At 35.1% G+C, this 21,692-nt stretch overlaps 1 protein-coding gene across 4 annotated transcripts in view; it reads right to left on the bottom strand.

The window, feature by feature from the left end:
* Nucleotides 1-21,692, bottom strand: part of Hprt1 (hypoxanthine phosphoribosyltransferase 1) — a 64,247-nt gene that overhangs the window by 35,067 nt on the left and 7,488 nt on the right. For all 4 annotated transcript variants that reach the window (XM_048796573.1, XM_048796574.1, XM_048796575.1 and 1 more), the window contains exons 2-4: nt 7,913-7,978; nt 3,775-3,792; nt 533-615 (exon numbers count right to left, since the gene is read on the bottom strand). In XM_048796573.1, the coding sequence (XP_048652530.1) occupies nt 533-615; nt 3,775-3,792; nt 7,913-7,978 (167 nt within the window). The remainder of the gene's footprint in view (nt 1-532; nt 616-3,774; nt 3,793-7,912; nt 7,979-21,692) is intronic.

The raw sequence follows: 21,692 nt of genomic DNA, 5'->3' as shown, positions 1-21,692 counted from the left end.
TTTTGGCTTACAATTGCTTTGGCTATTCTGAGTCTTTTATTCTTCCAAATGAATTTTAAGTCTGTTTTTTTTCTAGTTCTGTGAAGAATGACATTGGAATTTTGATTGGGATTGCACTGAATCTGTACATTGCTTTTGGCAGTATGGTCATTTTAACAATATTAATTCTGCCTACCCATGGACATGAAGGGTGTTTCCATAGAGATGCTTTAAAGTATACGGAAGGATGTGCATAGGTACCATGCATATACTATGCCATTTTATATAAGGGACTTATGTGGACTTTGTTATTGGAGGTCCTGGATTTAATCCCTATGAATATTGAGGGATAACTGTATTAGGCAAGAAGGTAACCATAATGAAGGGCTTTATTAACACAAAACAAAACTATTTAAAAAGGCTATTTTCTGAGTCTTATTTGGGATTACGTTGCATTTTGAAGAGAAAATGACAGCTGAGAACATTTACCCTGACAAAGAAGTAATCAATCCTCCAAATGAAGAAAAAATACTTATCAAAATGTCATACATACCTTGCAACCTTAACCATCTTTGGATTATACTGCTTGACCAAGGACAGCAAAGTTTGCATTGTTTTGCCAGTGTCAATTATATCCTTTTAAAAAAAAGAAAAGATATTTAAATGGCAAATAAGACCAGGATAGTTTAAAATTTAAAGTCACTGTTCAAACACCAAATACCAGAACCTTAATGTTCTGGTACTTCCCCATAGTATAATGCCATCTTTTCTTGTTTTAAAATTATTTATTTATTTATTTATATATGACAGAGGAATGCATCACAATTCATATTACACATATAGAGCACAAATTTTTCATATCTCCGGTTGTATACAAAGTATGTTGACACCAATTCATATCTTCATACATGTACTTTGGATAATGATCCCTATCACATTCCACCATCATTTCTAACCCCATGCCCCTTCCATTCCCCTCCAACCCCTCTACTCTACCTAGAGTTCGTCTATTCCTCCCATGTTCCCCTCTCCCTATCCCACTATGAATCAGCCTCCTTATATCAGCGAAAACATTTTCTTCAGTGCAATAAGTCTCACCAAAATTTACACACTAGGATAATCTAGAAACTGTAAATCATATGGCCTTCAGAAAATAGTGGGAATATCATTCCCCAATATTGGATTCTCTAGGCATGATAAAGAGATCAGTGACAGCAAATATAATATATACACATATGCTTCATTAGAAAGTTATGATGCTGTCATTCTTTATAAAAGATATTATAAATTTTTCTTCATAAATTCAAGATAGGGATTTTTTCCCCAATTTTCTGATACAGTTAGTTCCACTTTGAGAAACATTGTATGTACCATCTTTAAAGGTATTCAAATTAATAAGGTTTTACTATACAGAATGACTTTGTGTTAAAGTGAATTTTAGGTATTTATCACAACTAGAAGATTTTTTTTGTTCTCTCTGATATTAAGGATGCTAACACACAATAAATGGAGAGGGAAGAATAAAAGTTCATTGGATTAGACAAAGGGGAATGAAGGGAAGGGAAGAAGGATGGGAATAGGAAAGACAGAATGAATTGGACCTATCGTTCTTATGTTCATATATGAATATACCACCACTGACACTCCACATTACGTACAAGCACAAGAATGGGATCCTAATTAGAATAAGTTATACTTCATGTGTGTATAATATGTCAAAATACACTATACTGTCATATATGTCTAAAAAAAACAAAAAAAGTAGAACATTTTTGCTGGGAGTAGTGGCATACACCTGTAATACCAGTGACTTGGGAGGTAAGGCAGGAGGATTGCAAGTTTGAGGCCAGCCTCAGCAACGTAGCAAGGCCCAAAGCAACTTAGTGAGACCCTATCTCAAAATAAAAATAAAAAGGGCTGGGGATGTAGCTCAGAAAAGAAAATGGTCCCTCAGTTCTACAATTAAAAGAAACTAAATTCTGTCAACAACCTAAATGAACTTGGAAGAGCATGAGCCACAGGTGAGACAGATACCTTGATTCAACCTGATGAGACGCTGAGCAGAGGACCCAGATAATCTGTACTTGGGAAGTATATGAATATATGCACGAGAATATTTATCAACATTTCCAGTTATCATACCTCTGGAAATGAAGGGAAAGTGAAGAAATGGGACTTCAGGTGTATTATGTATAATTTCTTTTATAAATCTTTTGTGGTACATGCATGGGTTTTGAACATACACTTTTCTGAGTTCAAAATATTTCATAATTAAAAGCAAAAGGGCCCAATGCAATGAGGAGGGAAAAAGTGTCAAAGAAGGATTTGTGGAGGTAATTTCTGAGCTGGGTTTTAAGGATTTAAAGATGGCATAAGAAGGAAGAGAATAAATAAAAATTTTAAGGGAAGAAGAAAAATCTGAGATGTAAGAAATAAGGAACAAACCGTGAAAACAACGTAAATGCCTATCAATGATGAATGGATAAAGAAAATGTAGTACCTGCATGCAACTAAATACTATCCAGCAATGAAAACGAATTGACTACTGACATCCCACGACATGGATGAACCTTGAAAGCACTGAGCTCAGTGAAAGAACCCAGAAACAAAAGGCATATACTGTGAGAGTTCATTTATATTTAAAATACACAGGATATGCCAATCTTCAAGACAGAAAGTAGTTCATCAAATTGCTAGGGGATGGTTGTGGGGACAATGGGAAATGATAGCTAAGGAGACTGAATTTCTTTGTGGTCAAATAAAAAAATTCATAAACAGTTATTTAAAAATAAAAAAAACAAGGGCAGAAAAATGGTGGTAAAGGCTCTAGGAAATGGTGCCAAGTCCAGAGAAAATGAAAGGAAGATATTGGAGAATTAGGTTGATTATGTATATTGAGGCTACAAAAAGAATTCAGTCTAAAGACTAAAGAAAGGGTGAACAGGCTCTGAGTATGAGGCATGATTATTTGTAATCAAGTGGTTTGCCACATTAGAAGTTTGTAGAATTCAGTAAGGCAGAAAGATCTGAATAGGGAGACCAGAGATAAAAAATAAAGAGGTGTAAATACAAGCTGTTAAACAGTGATAAGTGATCAGGGGGAAAAGTACTGAAGGATAATAAATTGAGGGGGTGGAAACATGAGATTTTTATACATGATGGCCAGGGAAGGCCTTAATGAGAAGGTAAGGTTCTTAAAGCTTAGCATGCAAAACAGAATCACCTGAAGACTTGTTAAAGCATAGCCTGCTGGGCCTCATCACAAAAGTTTTGATTCAGTAGGTTCCTGGCTGATGCTTTTGGTCTAGGTATTATGCTTTGGAAAGTGATGATATGAAATTTCATTTATTACTGGTAACCTTAGGAAACTACTTAAGCTCTCTATGCTTATTTCTTTAGCATACAGAATAGTGCCTGGCAATGTAAACAATGGATAAATTTGGCTATTATTACATTCAAATGGAAAATAGAATATAAATTACAAATATTCTTTTGTACATTCAAAATTTTGCTTAAGAGGAAATTTAAGCAAGACACTAAAGTTAATATGTATGTACGTGTATGTGTCTGTATGTATACTTGTAACATGTTTACAAAGAAAAAAATTCACAACAAAAAGAGGAAATATACTATGTTTTTTCCATTACCAGTAAAAATTCACTTAGTCTTTACAAAACACAAGCCCACCATTAAAACTAATAAAGAGGAATTTCTTTCCCTGACTTACCTTTAGGATGATACACAATAACTTAGAAAATCATAAACACTATATTAAAAATCAATGTAAAAACTTACTTCAACAATCAAGACATTCTAGAAGAAAAAAAGAAAAATCAGTATAGTGAATCAGTATTTCCAATAGTAAGTGAAATTATATGACAACAAACTCTTGGGAAATTATCCAAATTCTTGTTTTTAATGACTGTATCAAGCCCTTCCAGAAACCATTTGGCCATCTATTGAAATGTGGAAGTCCTTAACACTGAATTTTTTATAAATAAAATTTGACCCAAGTGTTCATTTTTATAAAATCCTTTCCTTACTTAATGCAAGGTCTTGGGCAAGACATGAAATTTCTCTAGGTCTGTTTCCCAAATGTAAAATGAGAAACTTGAACTAGTTGACTTCTTATTTGTCTTCTGATACTAATATTCTAGGACCTGTAATTTGTACAAAAACTCCAAAATCCTGTGTTTAACTTACCATATAGAATATAATTTAGAATTCATTTTCCTATTAGACTTATACTAATGTGGATGTATCCATATTTTTGGACTACACTAAAAAAGATATCAATACTTCCTCCCACTATAAACCTTCACCCTACTTTCTACATCTCAGAATTTTATAGCTGGAAGAGTCCTTAAGAGAACATACCATCTAATGATCATTTCCCAAAGCAGAGACACATTCTATCTGTTCTTATAGAAACAAGGAAACACATAATGTTTATAATCATCGACCCAAGAATACCCACACCATTTTATTTGTCATTGTCATTGTACTCTGTCACACAATTATAGCATCAGAATTTTAATGTTCTATATTCTTTTCTAAACTAGTGATTACCAAGGAAGGGCACACAACATCCACTGTGTTACATGAAAAATTAGAACTTTTTTTTTTTTTTAACTTTACCTTGATGGGAGATGCAAACAAAAGATTAGAGAATCACTGCTCTAGGTATTAAAATTATAACCAAGTAAAGCTTCAACATTTCTATATCTCAAAGAAGTTTACCACTGCAGACAATATCTTTCACAAGCCTGAATAGGTCCAAGCACAGAATGAAGTAAGGCTAGCCTGTAACTTTTGGCAATTCACACTACTTCTCTCACTCTCTGATCCATCCTCAGTGGAGCAGCTAGTAGAGACAACTGCAGCCTATTTCCTAGCGTGTTCAACGGGTAGGAAAAATATATTTAAAAGCTATGTTCAAATGAATCCCAGTGTAGTATAAGGAATACAAACATTGGAGTTTGGGGCTGGGGATGTGGCTCAAGCGGTAGTGCGCTCGCCTGGCATGCGTGCGGCCCGGGTTCGATCCTCAGCACCACATACAAAAACAAAGATGTTGTGTCCGCCAAAAACTAAAAAATAAATATTAAAAAATTCTCTCTCTCTCTCTCTCTCTCTCTCTCTCTTCTAAAAAAAGAAAGAAAAAAAAAACAAACAAACATTGGAGTTAGATTTTTCCTGATTCAAACTATGGCTCTGCCACCTAACAGCTGTATGACTTTGAGTTTCAACATCCTTCTTTACAGAAAGGGACAATACTTCCTTCACAGTGTAGTCATAAGGATTAAATGAAATAATAAATATAGTACTGCAGCAGTAGACGCTTAAGAAGCTAGTTCCCCTCCTTTTCTCTTATCACAACTAATTTGTCTCTTCAAAGACACTATAATTTAAATCTCTAGGAAAACTGAACATAATCAATGACTGGACCAATAACTTTCACCACTTACTATGTGGTTCTTTCTCAACATTTCTCTACCCTAGATAGCATATTTGAAGGATAACACATTCCCATCAGTAACTATGGCTCACTGTGGCAGTGATTTGCACAGTGGGATAGAATCACGGTTTGAAAAACAGCATGGGATTATAAAACAGAGAAACTGAATTCTAGCCCTTAGTTCTAACACTAAGTCACTTTACAACTTGATTAAGTCATAATCATACTTTCTAAAATGGTTTATACAAGCCAAAGTCCAAAGGGATTAAATATTTGTCCAATATAAAATCTGTAGTAGAGTATGATTCCAATATTTCTCACAAAGAATGATAATTGCCACATTAAGAGCTTACTTTACGTCAAAAGCTTCATCCCTACTTAATAAATGAAAATAATGAGGCTAATAAGTCAAATGACTTGTTTAAAGTTATAAACATAGGCAAGTGGAAGAGAAGGATTTGAACAAGGTATATTTAGGGCCCAGAGCCCATATCATCAAACATTAACTAGAGAAAAGGGGGAAAATATATACATATGTATCTGTATACTGTATAAATTTTGCCAAAAGAGCTAAAATGAAGCAGAAGTTTTAAATAACCCCATTATCTCACCACCAAGAAATAACTTCACTCAATTTGTATTTCTTGATTTTTCCACAATAAATATGCTTTACTGCAACTATCACAAAAAGTTATTTTAGAAACAGAGACCTATTTAAGATCACAGAGCTACATAGTGGGACATACCCATTAAGTGGAAAAGGCAAGGTCAAACTCAATCACTGAAGGCCTTGAAGGCTAGACCTTTTATAATCAGTGCTAAAACTGATTAGAGAAGTAAGGGTTTCAAAAGGCTTTTAAATAAGGACAAAGCATGCTAAAAGGGGAGGAAGACAGGTCTGGCAGTTGTATACAGAATGAAAAGGAGAGAAAAAGCATCAAGAGATAACAATTTCTCCTCTGAAGTTTTCAAAAGATGCTGAGGACAACAATAGATTGGCATAACCCTGATACAGGACCACAGAATTTCACACAAGTGTGTTATGTTAAAGTTTTCTTACAGATATTCAGTTAAATAAGCAGTGACCATTAAGATCTACAAGACAGGGACTGGGATTGTGGCTCAGTGGTACAGTGCTTGCCTAGCATGCATGAGGCACTGGGTTTGATCCTCAGCACCACATAAATGTAAAATAAAGATATTGTGTCCACCTAAAACTAAAAAATAAATATAATTTAACAAAAAGATCTACAAGACAGAGGAAGGAAAGAACTTCAAGTGTTTGCATTAAAATTCAAGCTCTATCACTGGTTGTGTGACTTTGGAACTATGAGACAGTTTTTCTGTCTCCTAATTCCATACTGCTTCAAACTATGGCTCCATCCCTTAATTCCTTATATGTAAAATGGGGATAAAATCTCCTTTACTGGGTTGTTGTGAAACTTTTCCAGGACTGACGTCTTTATATTTGGCACAGGTCTTATAAGCAAACAATAACTGGCAGCTTTTTAAAAAGCTGCAATCTGTGTATGGGGTGAAGGCGGGAGTTCATAACCCACTTGAATCAAAGTGTGGAATATGATATGTCAAGAAATTTGTAATGTTTTGAACAACCAACAATAAAAAATTTAAAAAAAAAGCAGCATTCCATCACTTTTCATGGATTACTCAAAAAAGTTTTCAATGTATAAAAAGAATTAAAGAAATCAAAGGGGAAATTTAAAAATACCTTGAGGCAAATGACAATTGACAGCAAAATCAATACTGGAAAATATCTGAAAGAATTTTCATGTATTAATAAAACTCTTTGAGCTGTAATCCTCACACACCTCAGCTAGTAGGGAAGCTGAGGCAAAAGGACTGCAAGTTTGAGGCCAGCCTTGACAGGCAAGACCCTGTCTCAAAGTGAAAAATAAAAAGGGCTTGGGAGAAGCTTAGTGGTAGAACATTTGCCTAGTACACATGAGGCCCTGGGCTTGATCACTAGTACTGCCAATGATTTAAAAAAATAGTTAAAAAAACTTTTAAATTATGTCTGAATCTATGTAGTGTACTTTTTACTTGAAATTGTTGTAAAAGCTCAACATATATCATTTAATCCTTGATTCACCCCTACCTACCTATCTTTGGAACACAGACAATTTAAATAACCTGTTGTTTCCCCACTTGTGGGTTTTTCCCCCCAGTGCTGGGGATTGAAACCAGGGATTTGAGCATGCTAAGCAAGCACTGAGCTAATAACTCCAGCACTCCCATCTATAATTTCTGAAGGATTCCAAATTAGATTCCTACAGAGGTAGAGAACAGTACTTGGCAATATAGGGAAAGATAATTAACCTAGATTGCTTCCAAGGGTTAAATAACCCTTGTTTAGTTGTATTATGTAAATTGCCTCTCAATATATGATTGAAAGCACAGTGTTATTAACTGACTTTTGGAATAAAATACTCTGTTCTTCCTCTTCAAGATACATACCTTTCCAGTTAAAGTTGAGAGATCATCTCCACCAATTACTTTTATGTCCCCTGTTGACTGGTCATTCTAGTTTAAAAAAAAAAAACATATATGAATATGTGTATCTTAAGTATACATAGACTTCAAATTATCAAATGGAAGCTAGAAGATTAAGAAGTTAGCTATGTAGCTATGTAATGTCCACAGCATTATGATATTCTAAATGATATGAATTATAAGAATTAAGTTTCCAGAAATGAATGACTAAGTAACTTTAAAGTAGAGATTAGTAAAAATTAAAAAGTCCTAATTGGCCATTACTGATTTGATGTCCTAAGAATCCTAAAAATAGGCTACACCCATTTTTGAGGGGACAGTATTACAGCAGCCACCCATCATCAGTTATGGTCATTTCTGAACCAAAGGGAAATTATTAGCATGACAGGTATCTGGTTCTGGCCCTGTACCATCACATGAGTCAAGCAAGTTGTAAAGGTTGGTCTATTATTACATCTAAACCCAAGGATATGTCCTGAAAAGTCTAGACCAGGTCCAGGTCATCTTCAGCACTGTCTGGGAAACTAAGTCTTAGTCCTTTAAGGCATACTGCTTAGGCTCTCAGGAGTTTCAAAGGGGGGGATATAGTTGGTGGAAATAATCAAATGTGGATGTGCTGGATTCAAGACAGAAAACTTGGGTAAAAGATTACGGGCTTGCCCAATCAGACAGCAAACCATACCAAAAAGCTATGGCAATTAAAATGGTGCAGTACTAGCACAGTAATTGACAAGGAGATCAAAGGACAAAGTAGAGTCCAGAAACAGACCCAGAAATATATGAGGATTTAGTATATGATAAAGATAGTATTTCGAGTCAGTAAGGAAAAGATGAATTATTCAATAAATGGTGTTTGGTCAGCTACTTATCCATTTGAAAAAAATAAAGTATGGTCCCTACCTCACAGCATTCACAAAAATAAATTCCAGATGGATTAAAATCTAAATGTAAAAAACAAAGCCATAAGTGGACTGGAAGTAAATGTAGGAAAACTTCTCAAATTCTTAGAAAAGGTAAAAACCTAGGCATGACATGTATCCAAACTGAAAAAAAAAACCTGTAACAGATATTGGGCTCCAAAATAAGAACCCACAGGAAGATGAAGAGTGAACACAATTAGATACTTTATAAAAAAAAAAAAAAAAAAACAGAGCATAGAAAATACCCGAAAAACAAATACCAAAAGAATGTGATTCAATTACTCATCCATGCACACAAAATTAAGCCTGATGATACGCTGAGGAGAAACAAGCAGTTTTGTCATTTGTGAGAGTATAAATTTGTGCAACCTCTTTTGAAAAGGATATGGCACTACCTATTAAAATTGTAAACATGTGGGCTGGGATGTGGCTCAGTGGTAGAGTGCTTTCCTAGCATGTGTGAGGTCCTGGGTCAGAACTCCAGCACCACAAAAACAACAACAACAAAACCCCAGCAATCAACACTTCCAGAAATTGATACAATAAAAAAATTAACAAATATGCAAAGGTACATTCAAGGATATTCACTGTAACAATTATTCCTTAAAGAGAACCAACAGGCATAGTGGCCCACACCTGTAATCCCAGCAACTCTGGAAGCTGAGGCAGAAGGATCACAAGTTGTAGGCCAGCCTCATCAACTGAGATCTGTCTCAAAATAAAAAAAAAATAATAATAACAAGGGTTGGGGATGTGGTTAATGCCCCAGGATTCAATCCTTGGTTTAAAAAGAAAAAAGAACCAACATGTCTGTTAACAGAAAACACACACACACACACACACACACACACACAAAACCAACAACAAAAGTGACCGAGTAATAGACCAGTGTGTTGCCTATGAAACCATTTTTGTTTAAATCTACTCCCTGTTGGGCTGGGGGTGTGTAGCTCAATGGTAGAGCAGCAAGCACTTGCCTAGCATGTGTGATGGGTTTCATCCTCAGCACTGAAAATATAAATAAAAAATAAAACACCATATAATGCTAGGTGCAGTGGCACACGCCTATAATCCCAGCAACTCAGGAGGCTTAAGCAGGAGGATGGGTTGCATGTTCAAAGCCAGTCTCAGAAACTTAGGGAGGTCCTAAGCAACTTAGCAAGAACCCGTCTCAAAATAAAAAATTAAAAGTGCCGGGACTTATATAGCTCAGTGATTAAATGCCCCTGGGTTCAATCCCTGGTATCAAAAAACAAAAATAAAACAAAACAAAAAACCCACCATATAACTATTCCATGTTGTAAACTAAATGCATGACTTTACAATATCAAAAGACCCTTGCGTTTTACCTCTCATCTTAGGGAAATTACAGATACCCCTTATTCTAACTAACTTAAAAACAGCATTTCAAACATACAGAATTGACTAAAAGGAAAAAAGGGAAAAAATTGAAGCTTTAGATGAGAGTCCATAATGTTAAATAATTCCTACTATAAACTTGTTAAATATTGCCATCTTCTGTAGGAATGTGGTATTACAGTCCAACTCCAATTGATTATTTTTTAGAGAGAAAAGGATGAGAGTAAATATTCAAGAACTATAGTGCAGAGTCCTAGAAAAATACCCATGCTCCAAAGACTGCAATGACAAGGCAAGAGACAACAGAATTCCAAGCATGCAAAACACTAGTGTTCCATAACATCCAAATCTCCACACTTCTGTTGGACCCAAGGTTTTTAACTTATGTTTCTCCTGAGGCTTTTTTTCATGAAAATATAGCTACCCTTTAAATAGAGTTTAATAAAAAAGAATTATTTAAGACTAACGGTACAGTCCACTTGCTGGAAAATGGGTATAAGTGACCAAACTGCATCCATGAATCAATTATCCCATGTGGCTGGCCGTGGGAACTGCACCAACTTTCCTCCCTGACAAGCTTCCCACTGCCTCCCTTTACTGGGTGCCTCATAAATGCCTCATCATTAAGTATGGTGAAGTCTGAGATGAAAAGACTGGGATGGGTGAGGAGAGAGCCCCTGCCTTTCAAAGTTGCTTTATCTACCCTAAAATCCTTTCTTGTCACTTCTCTCAGCCAAAGTCCAAGTTATCTTTAACTCAGGATGCCACCATCAACTACCTAACCTTCATTCCCACAGAAGCTCTTTAGGTCTACAAATACCCTTAGTGCCTTTCTTTTCTTTTAAACTTTTTTTTTTAGTTGTAGATGGACACAATACCTTTATTTATTTATTTATTTATTTATTTATTATGTGCTGAGGATTGAATCCAGGGCCTCACACATGCTAGGCAAGCACTCTACTACTAAGGTACAAACCTAGCCCCAGCATCTGTCTTCCTATGTCATTTTGGCATCTAAATGAAAAAAATGAGGATAATAGGAAAGAACTTTGTTCCTGTTTGTCCATCCCTAGGAATTTTGAAAACTTCAAGGTAGCAACAAGAACTCCAGTTTTGGGACTAGGGATGTAGCTCAGTGGTACAGCACATTCTTAGCACATGCAAGGCCCGAGGTTCAATCACTAGCAGCCCTGCAAAGCTCTTCCTTTAAAGGTGTCATTATTTTTATTCAATTATTTTAGTAAAAAAATACCACAGAAATACCTCAAAGTAGAAGAAACACATCTGCATACTATGGATTGTTTCATTTTTCTAATACCACAGTCGTAGGATCAAAAAAGGCCATCAAGGGCTGGGGCTATAGCTCAGTGGTAGAGTGCCGGCCTCTCACATGTGAGGCACTGGGTTCAATCCTCAGCACCACATAACAATAAATAAATAAAGATATTGTGTTCATCTACAACTACAAAAATATTTTTAAAAGGCCATTAAATATATAGCACTATTTTTCATTGTCCTAAGATGCACATTTACATTTTAATACCCCTAAAATCAACATTATTACAATTGATGGCACCATAAGCGTAACTGGAAATGTTTTATTTTTTAGAAGCACAAAAAATAGTAGTAAGTCTTAACCAACATTGACTTTAATTTAATCAAATATGGTATTTGGAATCCCAGGGTACTTCTCACCTAGTCCCTAGGCAAATAAAATACTACCTAGCTATTCTAACTACAAGTACATGAACTATAATAATGTGTGTTTATACAGAGAAAAATTCTTTAAAATATTAGAAAGTGTATGATCTTTAATATAATATTTTATTAATTAGAAAAATTAAATTTTTATTTCAAAGAAAATACAGATAATGTGTGGACATTTTAATAGATATTTTTACATTCTGGGAATATTTAATAATTCATGAAGCATTTCTTTAGGATTAATACTTATCAGGCAGCCTTTAATTCATTGTTTCAAATTGGTCAAGATCAGCATATAAAATCATACTAACATCAATATTACTAATGCTACAATTTAGCATTTTAATTTTATCGTTTTATCAAATTAAGTCGTCTGTTTTATTTTTTATGGTATGTGAACACCTTCTGTGACAAGTTGCTGAATTATTAAATAGGTTGGAAATGTTACTTCCAATCAATAGAGTATCTGAATACCTTTCTTAATTTCTACTGTTTAGTAGAAAATCTTACAGAATTTCACATAAAATATAATGGATTTTTTCTATGCAAAAATTAACATAAAATGTCTTGAGGCTGGGGTTGTGGCTCAGTGGTAGAACGTTCGCCTAGCATATGTGAGGCACTGGGTTTGATCCTTAGCACCACATTAAAAAATAAATAAATAAACAAAATAAAAGGTATTGTGTTCATCTACAACTAAAAAAGAAATTCTTTAAAAAAAAGTCTTACTTATTTTTCCCTTTCCCCTGAAAAAAAGCAAGACTTTTTTTTAAGAATAATTTTAAAAAGTCTTGCTTATATTTAAGACTTCATGCTTTTTTATCCATTAAGGAGTTCAGTTTAATAATCCTCTAAGAGCTAAAACTAAAAGTAGAAAAAATTAAATGTAGAAGATAGAATTAGAATTTCAGTGTTTCTACAGCTCCAAATTGCTTTTATAACTATAACATTTAAAAAAAATATGAAACTCCCCTAATTTTGCTTGTTTTTGCTTTCCAAAGAAAGAACATTTTGCACAAATCCCCAAATATGAATCATAAAGTAATGATTTATTTTGCATGGTGGGGGGAGGCTAAACAAGACCAAAAACATAAATCGTATCATGGACTGTAAGTACATGTTTTTGACTCTTAGCAACAATGTTATTAAAGGCTGGTCAGCTATAATGCCAGCAACTATACTGACAGAAATTAAGTCCTAATACAAACTATGAACCAATCAATTAGTAATTTCTGTTGAATAAGAATTCACATTTTGTTTAATAAGTCATTAATTCAAGCAAGGCTTTGGAAAGTTAAAAGTTTACAAGTAGGAAGTAATGTCATGATACATGGGTATAAGGGGTTTGATAGAATAGAGAAGAGGTCTATGATAATACTTAAATGGTTGACAAATTACCCATAGAACTGATAAAAATGTGGAAAAACTTTAGTTCTTGCTTCCAAGATGGTGGAAAAACAAAAAAGATGAAGGAGCATGCAGCCTATTCACTGTACAACCTGTGCTTGATGTGTGCCCAAGGAAAAGGCTGCTAAGAAGTTTGTCATGTGAAACACAGCAGAGGACACAGCTATAAAAGGTCTCTTGGAGACATTTCTTAAGCTAGTCCCTCAGTGCCTGTGTCCCAAGCTGTATGTGAAGCTACATTACTGCATGAGCCCCACCATTCACAGCTAGGTGACCAGAAACTGATCTTGTGAAGCCCAGAAAAGATCAAAACCCTGCCCCAATGTCTAAACATGCTAGTGCTACCCCATGATCTCCACCAAAGCCCATGTAAGGAGCTGAGTCACTGAGGACTGAGGAAAAATTATCTTCTAGGAAGAAAAAGGAGATCATACAAAAAAACTGTGGAAAAGGCCAGACTTGAGTCAAATAAATGATTAATGGAGAGAATGAAGGTTGAAATTCAAATGAAGGAAGTGTTCTTACTCTCTATAAAAGTATGAACGAAAGGTGAGTTTCTATAAAGATGGACTACAATACTAATTCATGAATCAGCAAACACTGGAGTTATTCTAATTTTTGAAGAAGTTAGGAGAAATCTCTGTAAAGGAAAAATTTAATTTATAGGAAATACAATCGCAACATGAAACCAGAAGCAAAGTAATAGTCAAAAATAATAAAAATCAAAAATTCACACAATCCAAGAAATGGTGAATTATAAAATTAACACATAAAGATCATACTGATTTTGTTTCATCAGTGTCAATACTGTAACATATTTCAGATTCTGTACACAGGTAGACTAATTACAGGTCAAAATTGGTTTCTGCCACCCAGGAAACAATTGTTAACCTTATTAAGCAAACCTAGCTCCACATGACTTATGACTGCCCCAAACCAATCTAGTTCTGCATAGGATATATATTACAGTAAGCAGTCAAAAAACATTCCTTGGGGCTGGGGTTGTGGCTCAGTGGTAGAGCATTTGCCTAGCATGTATGAGGCACTGGGTTCAATTCTCAGCACCACATATAAATAAACAAATAAAATAAAGGTCCATCAACAACTAAAAAAATATTTTTAAAAAATCCCATAAGTCTCAACAGCAATTCATTTTTTTTTTTTCGGTCCTGAGAATTGAAACTAGGGGGTCCTTTACCATTGAGCTACATCCCCAGCCCTTTTTATTTTTTATTATGAGACTAGGTCTGGCTAAGTTGCTAAGACTGGTCTTCAATTTGTGATCCTCCTGTCTCAGCTTCAAGTTATTCAAAATACAGTTGTGTGCCACTGTGACTGGCTCAACAGCAGTTCTTTTTTCTTCTCTCTCTCTCTCTTTTTTTTTTTTTTGGNAAAGAAAAAAATTTAAAAAAAAAAAGAGATTATGAGAAAAGGACACTGTCATATGCCACAATGTGATACAACTTTTGGGAGGATAATCTGCAGTACCAAAATGTTTGATAAGCCAGGCATGGTGGGTGGCACATGCCTGTAATCCCAGTGGCTCTGGAGGCTGAGGCAGGAGGATCAAGAGTTCAAAGCCAGCCTCAGCAACTTACTGAGGCCCTAAGCAGCTCAATGAGACCTCTGTCTGTAAATAAAATACAAAATACAGCTGGGGATGTGACTCAATGGTTATACACCCCTGGGTTCAATCCCCAGTTCCAACAAAAACATCTTCCCCTTGACCCAGAATTTCCACTTGGATAAAGCTAAGCAAGTGCCAAAACATATGTAAAAGAATGTTCCCTTTAGTATAGTCTGTAAGAGCAAAATAACGGAGAGATCTTAAGTGTCCATCAATAGTGGACTGGTTAAATCAGTTATGGTACATTCATAAGCAGAATGCTACACAATCTTTAAACTAGGAGATATTAAAACAAAAAAAATGATAGCTATAAATGTAATAATATTAAAAACCCAATCAATTTTAGTACTGTACAATAGTGCATATACATGTGGCAAAATTCATTCATATATAAAAAATACACACACAGCCAGTGTCTAGAGGGAATGCATACAGGTGGCAGAGAAATCTTTACTCTTTCCATTTATAGTCTCCATAGAACATAATATACCATAAATGCACTGATATTATACTTTAAATATAATTTTTAAAATAAAAAATAGCCACACACAAAAGGCAAGTATTTAAATACAAAGAAAGGTTGTTCATTACAATTCATTTGATGGGGGGCTGGGGTTGTGGCTCAGTGGTAGAGCACTCGCCTCACATGTATGAGGCGCCAGGTTTGATCCTCAGCACCACGTAAAAAAATAAAATAAAATAAAATAAGTAAATAAAGGTAGAGTCTACAACTAAAAAAAAATTTTAAAAAACCCAATTCATTTGAGGGGAAATTTTCAAGCTAGATATACATAATAATCAAACTCTGATCTTGCCTTTATATGATTCAGTCCCATTACTCTGTTCAGGACTGGGAAATCAGACTCTGACTATAAAGTTCATTCTTCCAATCTCACTTCAATGTTGATTTTACTCTACTCCCTACAGATTCCCACTACACCATGACTTATACTGGGTAACTAGTAAGTTCTACTATTTTTTGTTTAAAAAGTGTTTATTACTTAACAAGTTGGCTTAGTTTATATCCAAGTATGAACTACTCAACAGTTGCTGACACATGAAGTTAATATAAGAAAAAGTAAATTTCAACTTGAGATCTTACTAACCTGTCCATAATTAGTCCATGAGGAATAAACACCTTTTCCAAATCTTCAGCATAATGATTAGGTATGCAAAACAAATCCAGGTCATACCCTGGTTCATCATCACTAATCTAAAAAAGAAATGAGATGTTTTAATTGATAACATTAAAGAACACAAACATCCAATTAAAGATAGATGATAAACCTTAGTTTGCCAGAGAAATTTAGGTATGAGATAATAACAAGAACTGTTAATTTTGTAATATAATACATTACAGTTTTTTAAAGAATTTAACCTTTATTTTATTTGTTTTTTAATGTGGTGCTGAAGATCAAACCCAGTGCCTCACACATGCTATGCAAGCACTCCACCATTGAGCTACAACCCCAGCCCCATTATAGTTATTTAAGAAAACCATATATCATAAGACATGAATAATGAAGAATGTATTTTGTGTGTGTGTGGTGCTGAGGATCAAACCCAGGGCCTTGTGCATGCGAAACAAGCCCTCTACAAACTGAGCTATATCCCCAGTCCAAGAATGTAGAAGTAAAAAAAAAAAAAAACATGATGTGAAATTTCCTTTAGGTCACAAAGTGAAAAAGAAAAATTTTAAAGAGGTAAGATAAATGTGGCAAACATTGGTAATATTAAATGAGTGATTCACTACATTATTCTCTTCACTTTTGAGTGTATTTAAAAATTTATTTTAAAAATTTAGTACACTATAGTCTAATAAGTTAATATGCCATACAGAACAAAAATTGCTGTGACCCATCTCAAATACAAATAGCCTCTTTTATCTCAAAGTAGAGGAAAAACAAATACCAAAAAAGCTAAATGATCCTTTAAAAACTAAAATCTGAGATTATAATCAAATCATGAGGTGCCTTTAAGGTAGATACTCCAAAAGTTTGAATAGGAACACATATTGGTTGTCTTGGTATGTCCCAGACCTCACATACAAAATATTAAACCCCAATAATGTGGTACCTGTGGTGACAAAATGTACTTTGATTTTTTTACAAATATTGTATATACACCTATACACCTCCCCCCCAAAATACAACAAAATTATAAAAGTTGTTATCTTTGGAAAGGAGTTATACTGATTTTATTTAGTTCTTTACACCTCAAAAAGTATAGGACACTTTAAAAAGATACTTTAAATTGTTGGGCACAGTGGCGTACACCTGTAATCCCAGCAACTTGGAAGGCTGAAGCATGCTAAGAGCCATAGCCAAGTAGTAATGATGCATGGCATTTTTGGTTGAAAGGTGACGATGGCAAGCCATTGAGATGATATGATTATGTTAAGATCTGCATTCAAATGGATATTAGACCCCTGCTGTCCACCTAGGCCTGCTACGGGACTCCTGGAGAGTTCCCATTGGTTGGGGAAGTGCGGTAGGAGGGAATTCCGGAGGAGGGATTTCCTGTTGGTGTGTGTGTCGGCATATTTCCTGGGAGCATACAGGGCATTGGCGGGAGTTTCAAAAATAAAGTTTGTTCCTGTTTGAGTGGCTCATGATTTTGTGCCCAGCCAGACTGCGGCAGAAGCAGGAGGATCACAAGTTAGAGGCCAGTCTCAGCAATTTGGCAAGACCCTGTCTTAAAATTAAATGGCTGGGGATATAGTTCAGTAGTAAGGCGTCCTTAAGTTCAATCCCTAACCCCTCCCAAAGAAGATACATTAAATTAAAGTGAAATATTCAAAGCTTATTTGGGGAAATAAATCAAGAAGGATTATAACACTATATATCCCATGATATTCAAAACTACCATATTTAAGTAGCTGGTGATATGGCAGCTTTCAAGAAATACTGGCCAAATCATAATGAAATCTCAATCTATCAGTTAATACCTATCAAATACTTCTTCCTGAAGTTAGCACTGTATTAGGTGCTTAAGGACAAGTAGTTTGACTTTTAATAAATCTAAAAATTACATATGTAAGGTTAAAATATTATTCACATAATCCAGTTAGATTCTGAGTTTTCTACTGCTGAAAAATTGAGTTCCATGTTGTCTCTTTTTCGAGCCTAAAAGCTCCATTTTGAGTTCAGACTTTGGTGGGTTTTTATATGTTGTCAGCCTGTAGTACTTCAGCAGTCAATATTTATTTGTTTTTAAACACACATTTTAATTAATAAGCAGAACATTTTTCTATTGGGGGGGAAGAATTATGCCAAAACCTCTAAGATTAAGTGCTAATATATTTGCTAAACATTCATTTCATGTTTACATCAGAACACATTTACTAAAAAATTCAAAATGGGACATTTGTGTCATGCACAAGAGCATTCTAAGAACATTTTACAACATGTACTGAGTTTATAAATTTTATAAACTGAAATTTAGTTCAAGTTTTGAACTAAACTTGATAAAAGACAGACTGATTTTATAAGATAATACAATAAACATTCATGTCAGGCTCATCAGAATATATCTGCATCACCTGACAAGAACAGAAATATACCATTTCATATTGCCTTAATATCAAGATCCAGAGTACCAAAATAACTCCCTTGAAGCTGACTCACCCTTTTCACCCAGTTACTCACTGCCACAAATCCAAACTAAGACTCACCCAGGATTCTTCAAAGACTACTGTATCTATAAAAATGGGTCAATGCCTGGCTACAGGTTCTATAAGTAGTCTAGGAACTTGGGAATCTGGTTTCAAAAAGTGAATGTGAATTCTGTCTAACATTCATCACAGACATATAGTTGAAGAATACAGACAGATCAGCAGGGATGTACTGCAAAATAGTAATTCTATCTCTGTCAACACAACAAACTGATTTCTTAGTGGTTTTTGTTTTTTGGTGGCCCTGGGGATCAAACCCAGGGCTTTGTGCATGCTAGGCAAGCATTCTTACCAACAGAGCTATTTCCCCAACCCCCAACAAACTGATTTCTAATTCAAAGGTTTTGACCCCAATCAAAATGGACTTACATGTCAAAGAATGGATTTGTTGTTTTTTACTGAATCCTATATATTTTTAAAGATTTATTTATATTTTTTTGTTTCAAGTATAAAAAATGTTAATAAAACTCTTCCCAAAAGGCAAGAATAAAATGTATAACACATATATCCCTTGAGGGGCTGGGGTTGTGGCTCAGTGGTAGAGCACTTGCCTAGCATGTGTGAGGCATTGGGTTTGATCCCTGGCACCACATAAGAATAAAAACAAATAAAATAAAGGTATTGTGTCCATCTACAACTAAAAAAAATACAACTGTTGAAATTCTTTAGTCACAATTTTGTTTTATAAAGTCACAATTTTGTTTTATAAATTGATATTTGTAATAACTAGGCACTACAAGAAAATTTATATATAGGGGTGTATATCCTCTTTTTTTTGTTTTTTTGGTACTGGGGATTGAACCCAAGGGTGCTTAACCACTCAACCACTGAGCCACATCCCCAGCCATTTTATATGTTATTTAGAAACAGGGTGTTGCTGAATTGCTTAGGTCCTTGCTAAACTGCTGAGGCTGGCTTTAAACTTGCGATCCTCCTGCCTCAGCCTCCTGAGCTGCTGAGATTATAGGCATGCACCACGGCACCTGGTGTATATTTTTCGTGTGTGTNGCTACATCCCAAGTCTCTTAAAAAAAAAAAAAAAAAAACTTATTTTGAGACAGGGTCTCACAAAGTTGCTGAGGCCTTGAACTTGGCAATCCTCCTGCATCAGCCTCCCAAGTTGCTGGTATTACAGGCATGTACCCCGGTCCAGATATATGTATGTATGTATCTATATCTATCTATCTATCTATCTATCTATCTATCTATCTATCTATCGCTGGGGATTGAACCCAGGGCCTCTTGTATACTAAGCACATGCTCTACCACTGAACTACAACCCTAGCCCTAGAACATGTATTCTTTGTACTTCAGAGTATATACTATATCATACCTATGAGAAGGGATTAAGTTTGACACAGCTAACCTCAATGAGCTTATAGCAGATTAGATGACAAGATATGTATATGAATAACCATAGCCTACTATTAAAAAAAAGTTACAGGTAGTATTGTGATAGTATAAGAGAAATCAAACTGACTTGGGAGCCTAACATGCACCTGGACCACTGCTATGAAATAACATATAAGAGATAAAATAGAACAAACAGAACCTCAGTTTTAATCATCCCAAACAGCATAACTTCATGTTTAATAGGTCCAAGAACCTCAATCTCTATAAAAGCTAGACAGAAATATACAAGGTGACCTATAATCTTATTAGCTAATGTGACATTGGCTAATATCTGATATTAATCTCATCTTATATAGAACAGTTAAAAATCTAGTGGCTGCTTTGATAGGAAGAGTTAGAACTGGGGATTACAATATAATTACACAAAAATGCATTCCATTCACCTTGATTAGGCACAGTGCAATAGGTTTTGTGGAAGATACAAAGATTATTTTATATTTACAGCCCTTCAAGAATTTATAATCTAGAGGGAAAAGCATAATACAACTATACAGTACAATAAAATTATAATCTGTAGCAAAATCTGATAAGCACACAGATGTAAATTATCAAATGTAGTTATATATGCACTAAACATAAACCTAGGACCCAAGGTTACTCAGCACTGAGAATTCTCTCCATAACCAATACCAAAGTTTTGTTGTTGTTCTTTTGGTACCAGGGATTGAACTCAGGTGCACTTAACCACTGAACCACATCCCCAGCCCTTTTTTTGTATTTTAGAGACAGAGTCTCACCAAGTTGCTCAGGGCCTCGCTAAATTGCTGAGGCTGGCTTTGAACCCACGATCCTCCTGTCTCAGCCTCTCAAACTGCTGGGATTACAGGCATGTGCCACTCCACCTGGCTAGCAATCCCAATCTTAAAGTAGTCTTTATATTCTGTGGCCTTGATTGTAAATAGTAAAGACCACCACAAGGCTAATGTTGAATCAGCATGGCCTTCTAAATAAACTAAGTAATAGTAGTGCCAAACTTTCTATGTGAATACAAATCACATGTTTTATTATGTGTAATGTGGTGTTGCCTGTGGTTATTACCAACACCTTCTAAAAGAACTATTAGTTTGCATAGGCATCATAACAAAATACCATATACTGGGTGGCTTAAACAATAGAAATTTATTTCTCATAGTTCTGAAGACTGAGAAGTCCAAGTTCAAGGTGCCTTCAAGGTAGGAATCATTCTGAAGCCTCTTCACTTGGTTTCTTTCTGGGCCTTCTCACTGTGTGTTCACAAGATCTCCTCTATAGCAAGTTCTCTGGTGCCACTTCTTACAGGTGCACTAATCCCATCAGATCAGGGCCTTATCCTGCTCTAGCCCTAATTACCTCCCCAAGGCCCCATCTCCAAATACCACCACATTGGGAATAAGGGCTTCAATATGTGAATTTTACGGGAGGGGGAAACACACAAATGCTCAGGCCATAACAAGCACCCATCATAAAAATGACTACAGAAGAACACAAAAAGGTCTTGAATGACTTTGAGGGAAGAGCCCAATTCAAAATATTTGGGGAGTACTCTGGAATAGCCGCAGTAGTAAACATGGAAAGGTGGTTTTCCCCCAGATCATTTTCCCACTATGGCCATTTCTGGCTACACTGGAAATAAAAAAAAAAAAAAAAAAAAAAAAAAAAAAA

Source organism: Marmota marmota, unplaced genomic scaffold (genome assembly GCF_001458135.2).
Source record: "Marmota marmota marmota unplaced genomic scaffold, marMar, whole genome shotgun sequence".
Classification (NCBI taxonomy): domain Eukaryota; kingdom Metazoa; phylum Chordata; class Mammalia; order Rodentia; family Sciuridae; genus Marmota; species Marmota marmota.
Note: the sequence above shows the minus strand (reverse complement) of the source record. Positions and strands in the feature narration are given on the sequence as shown.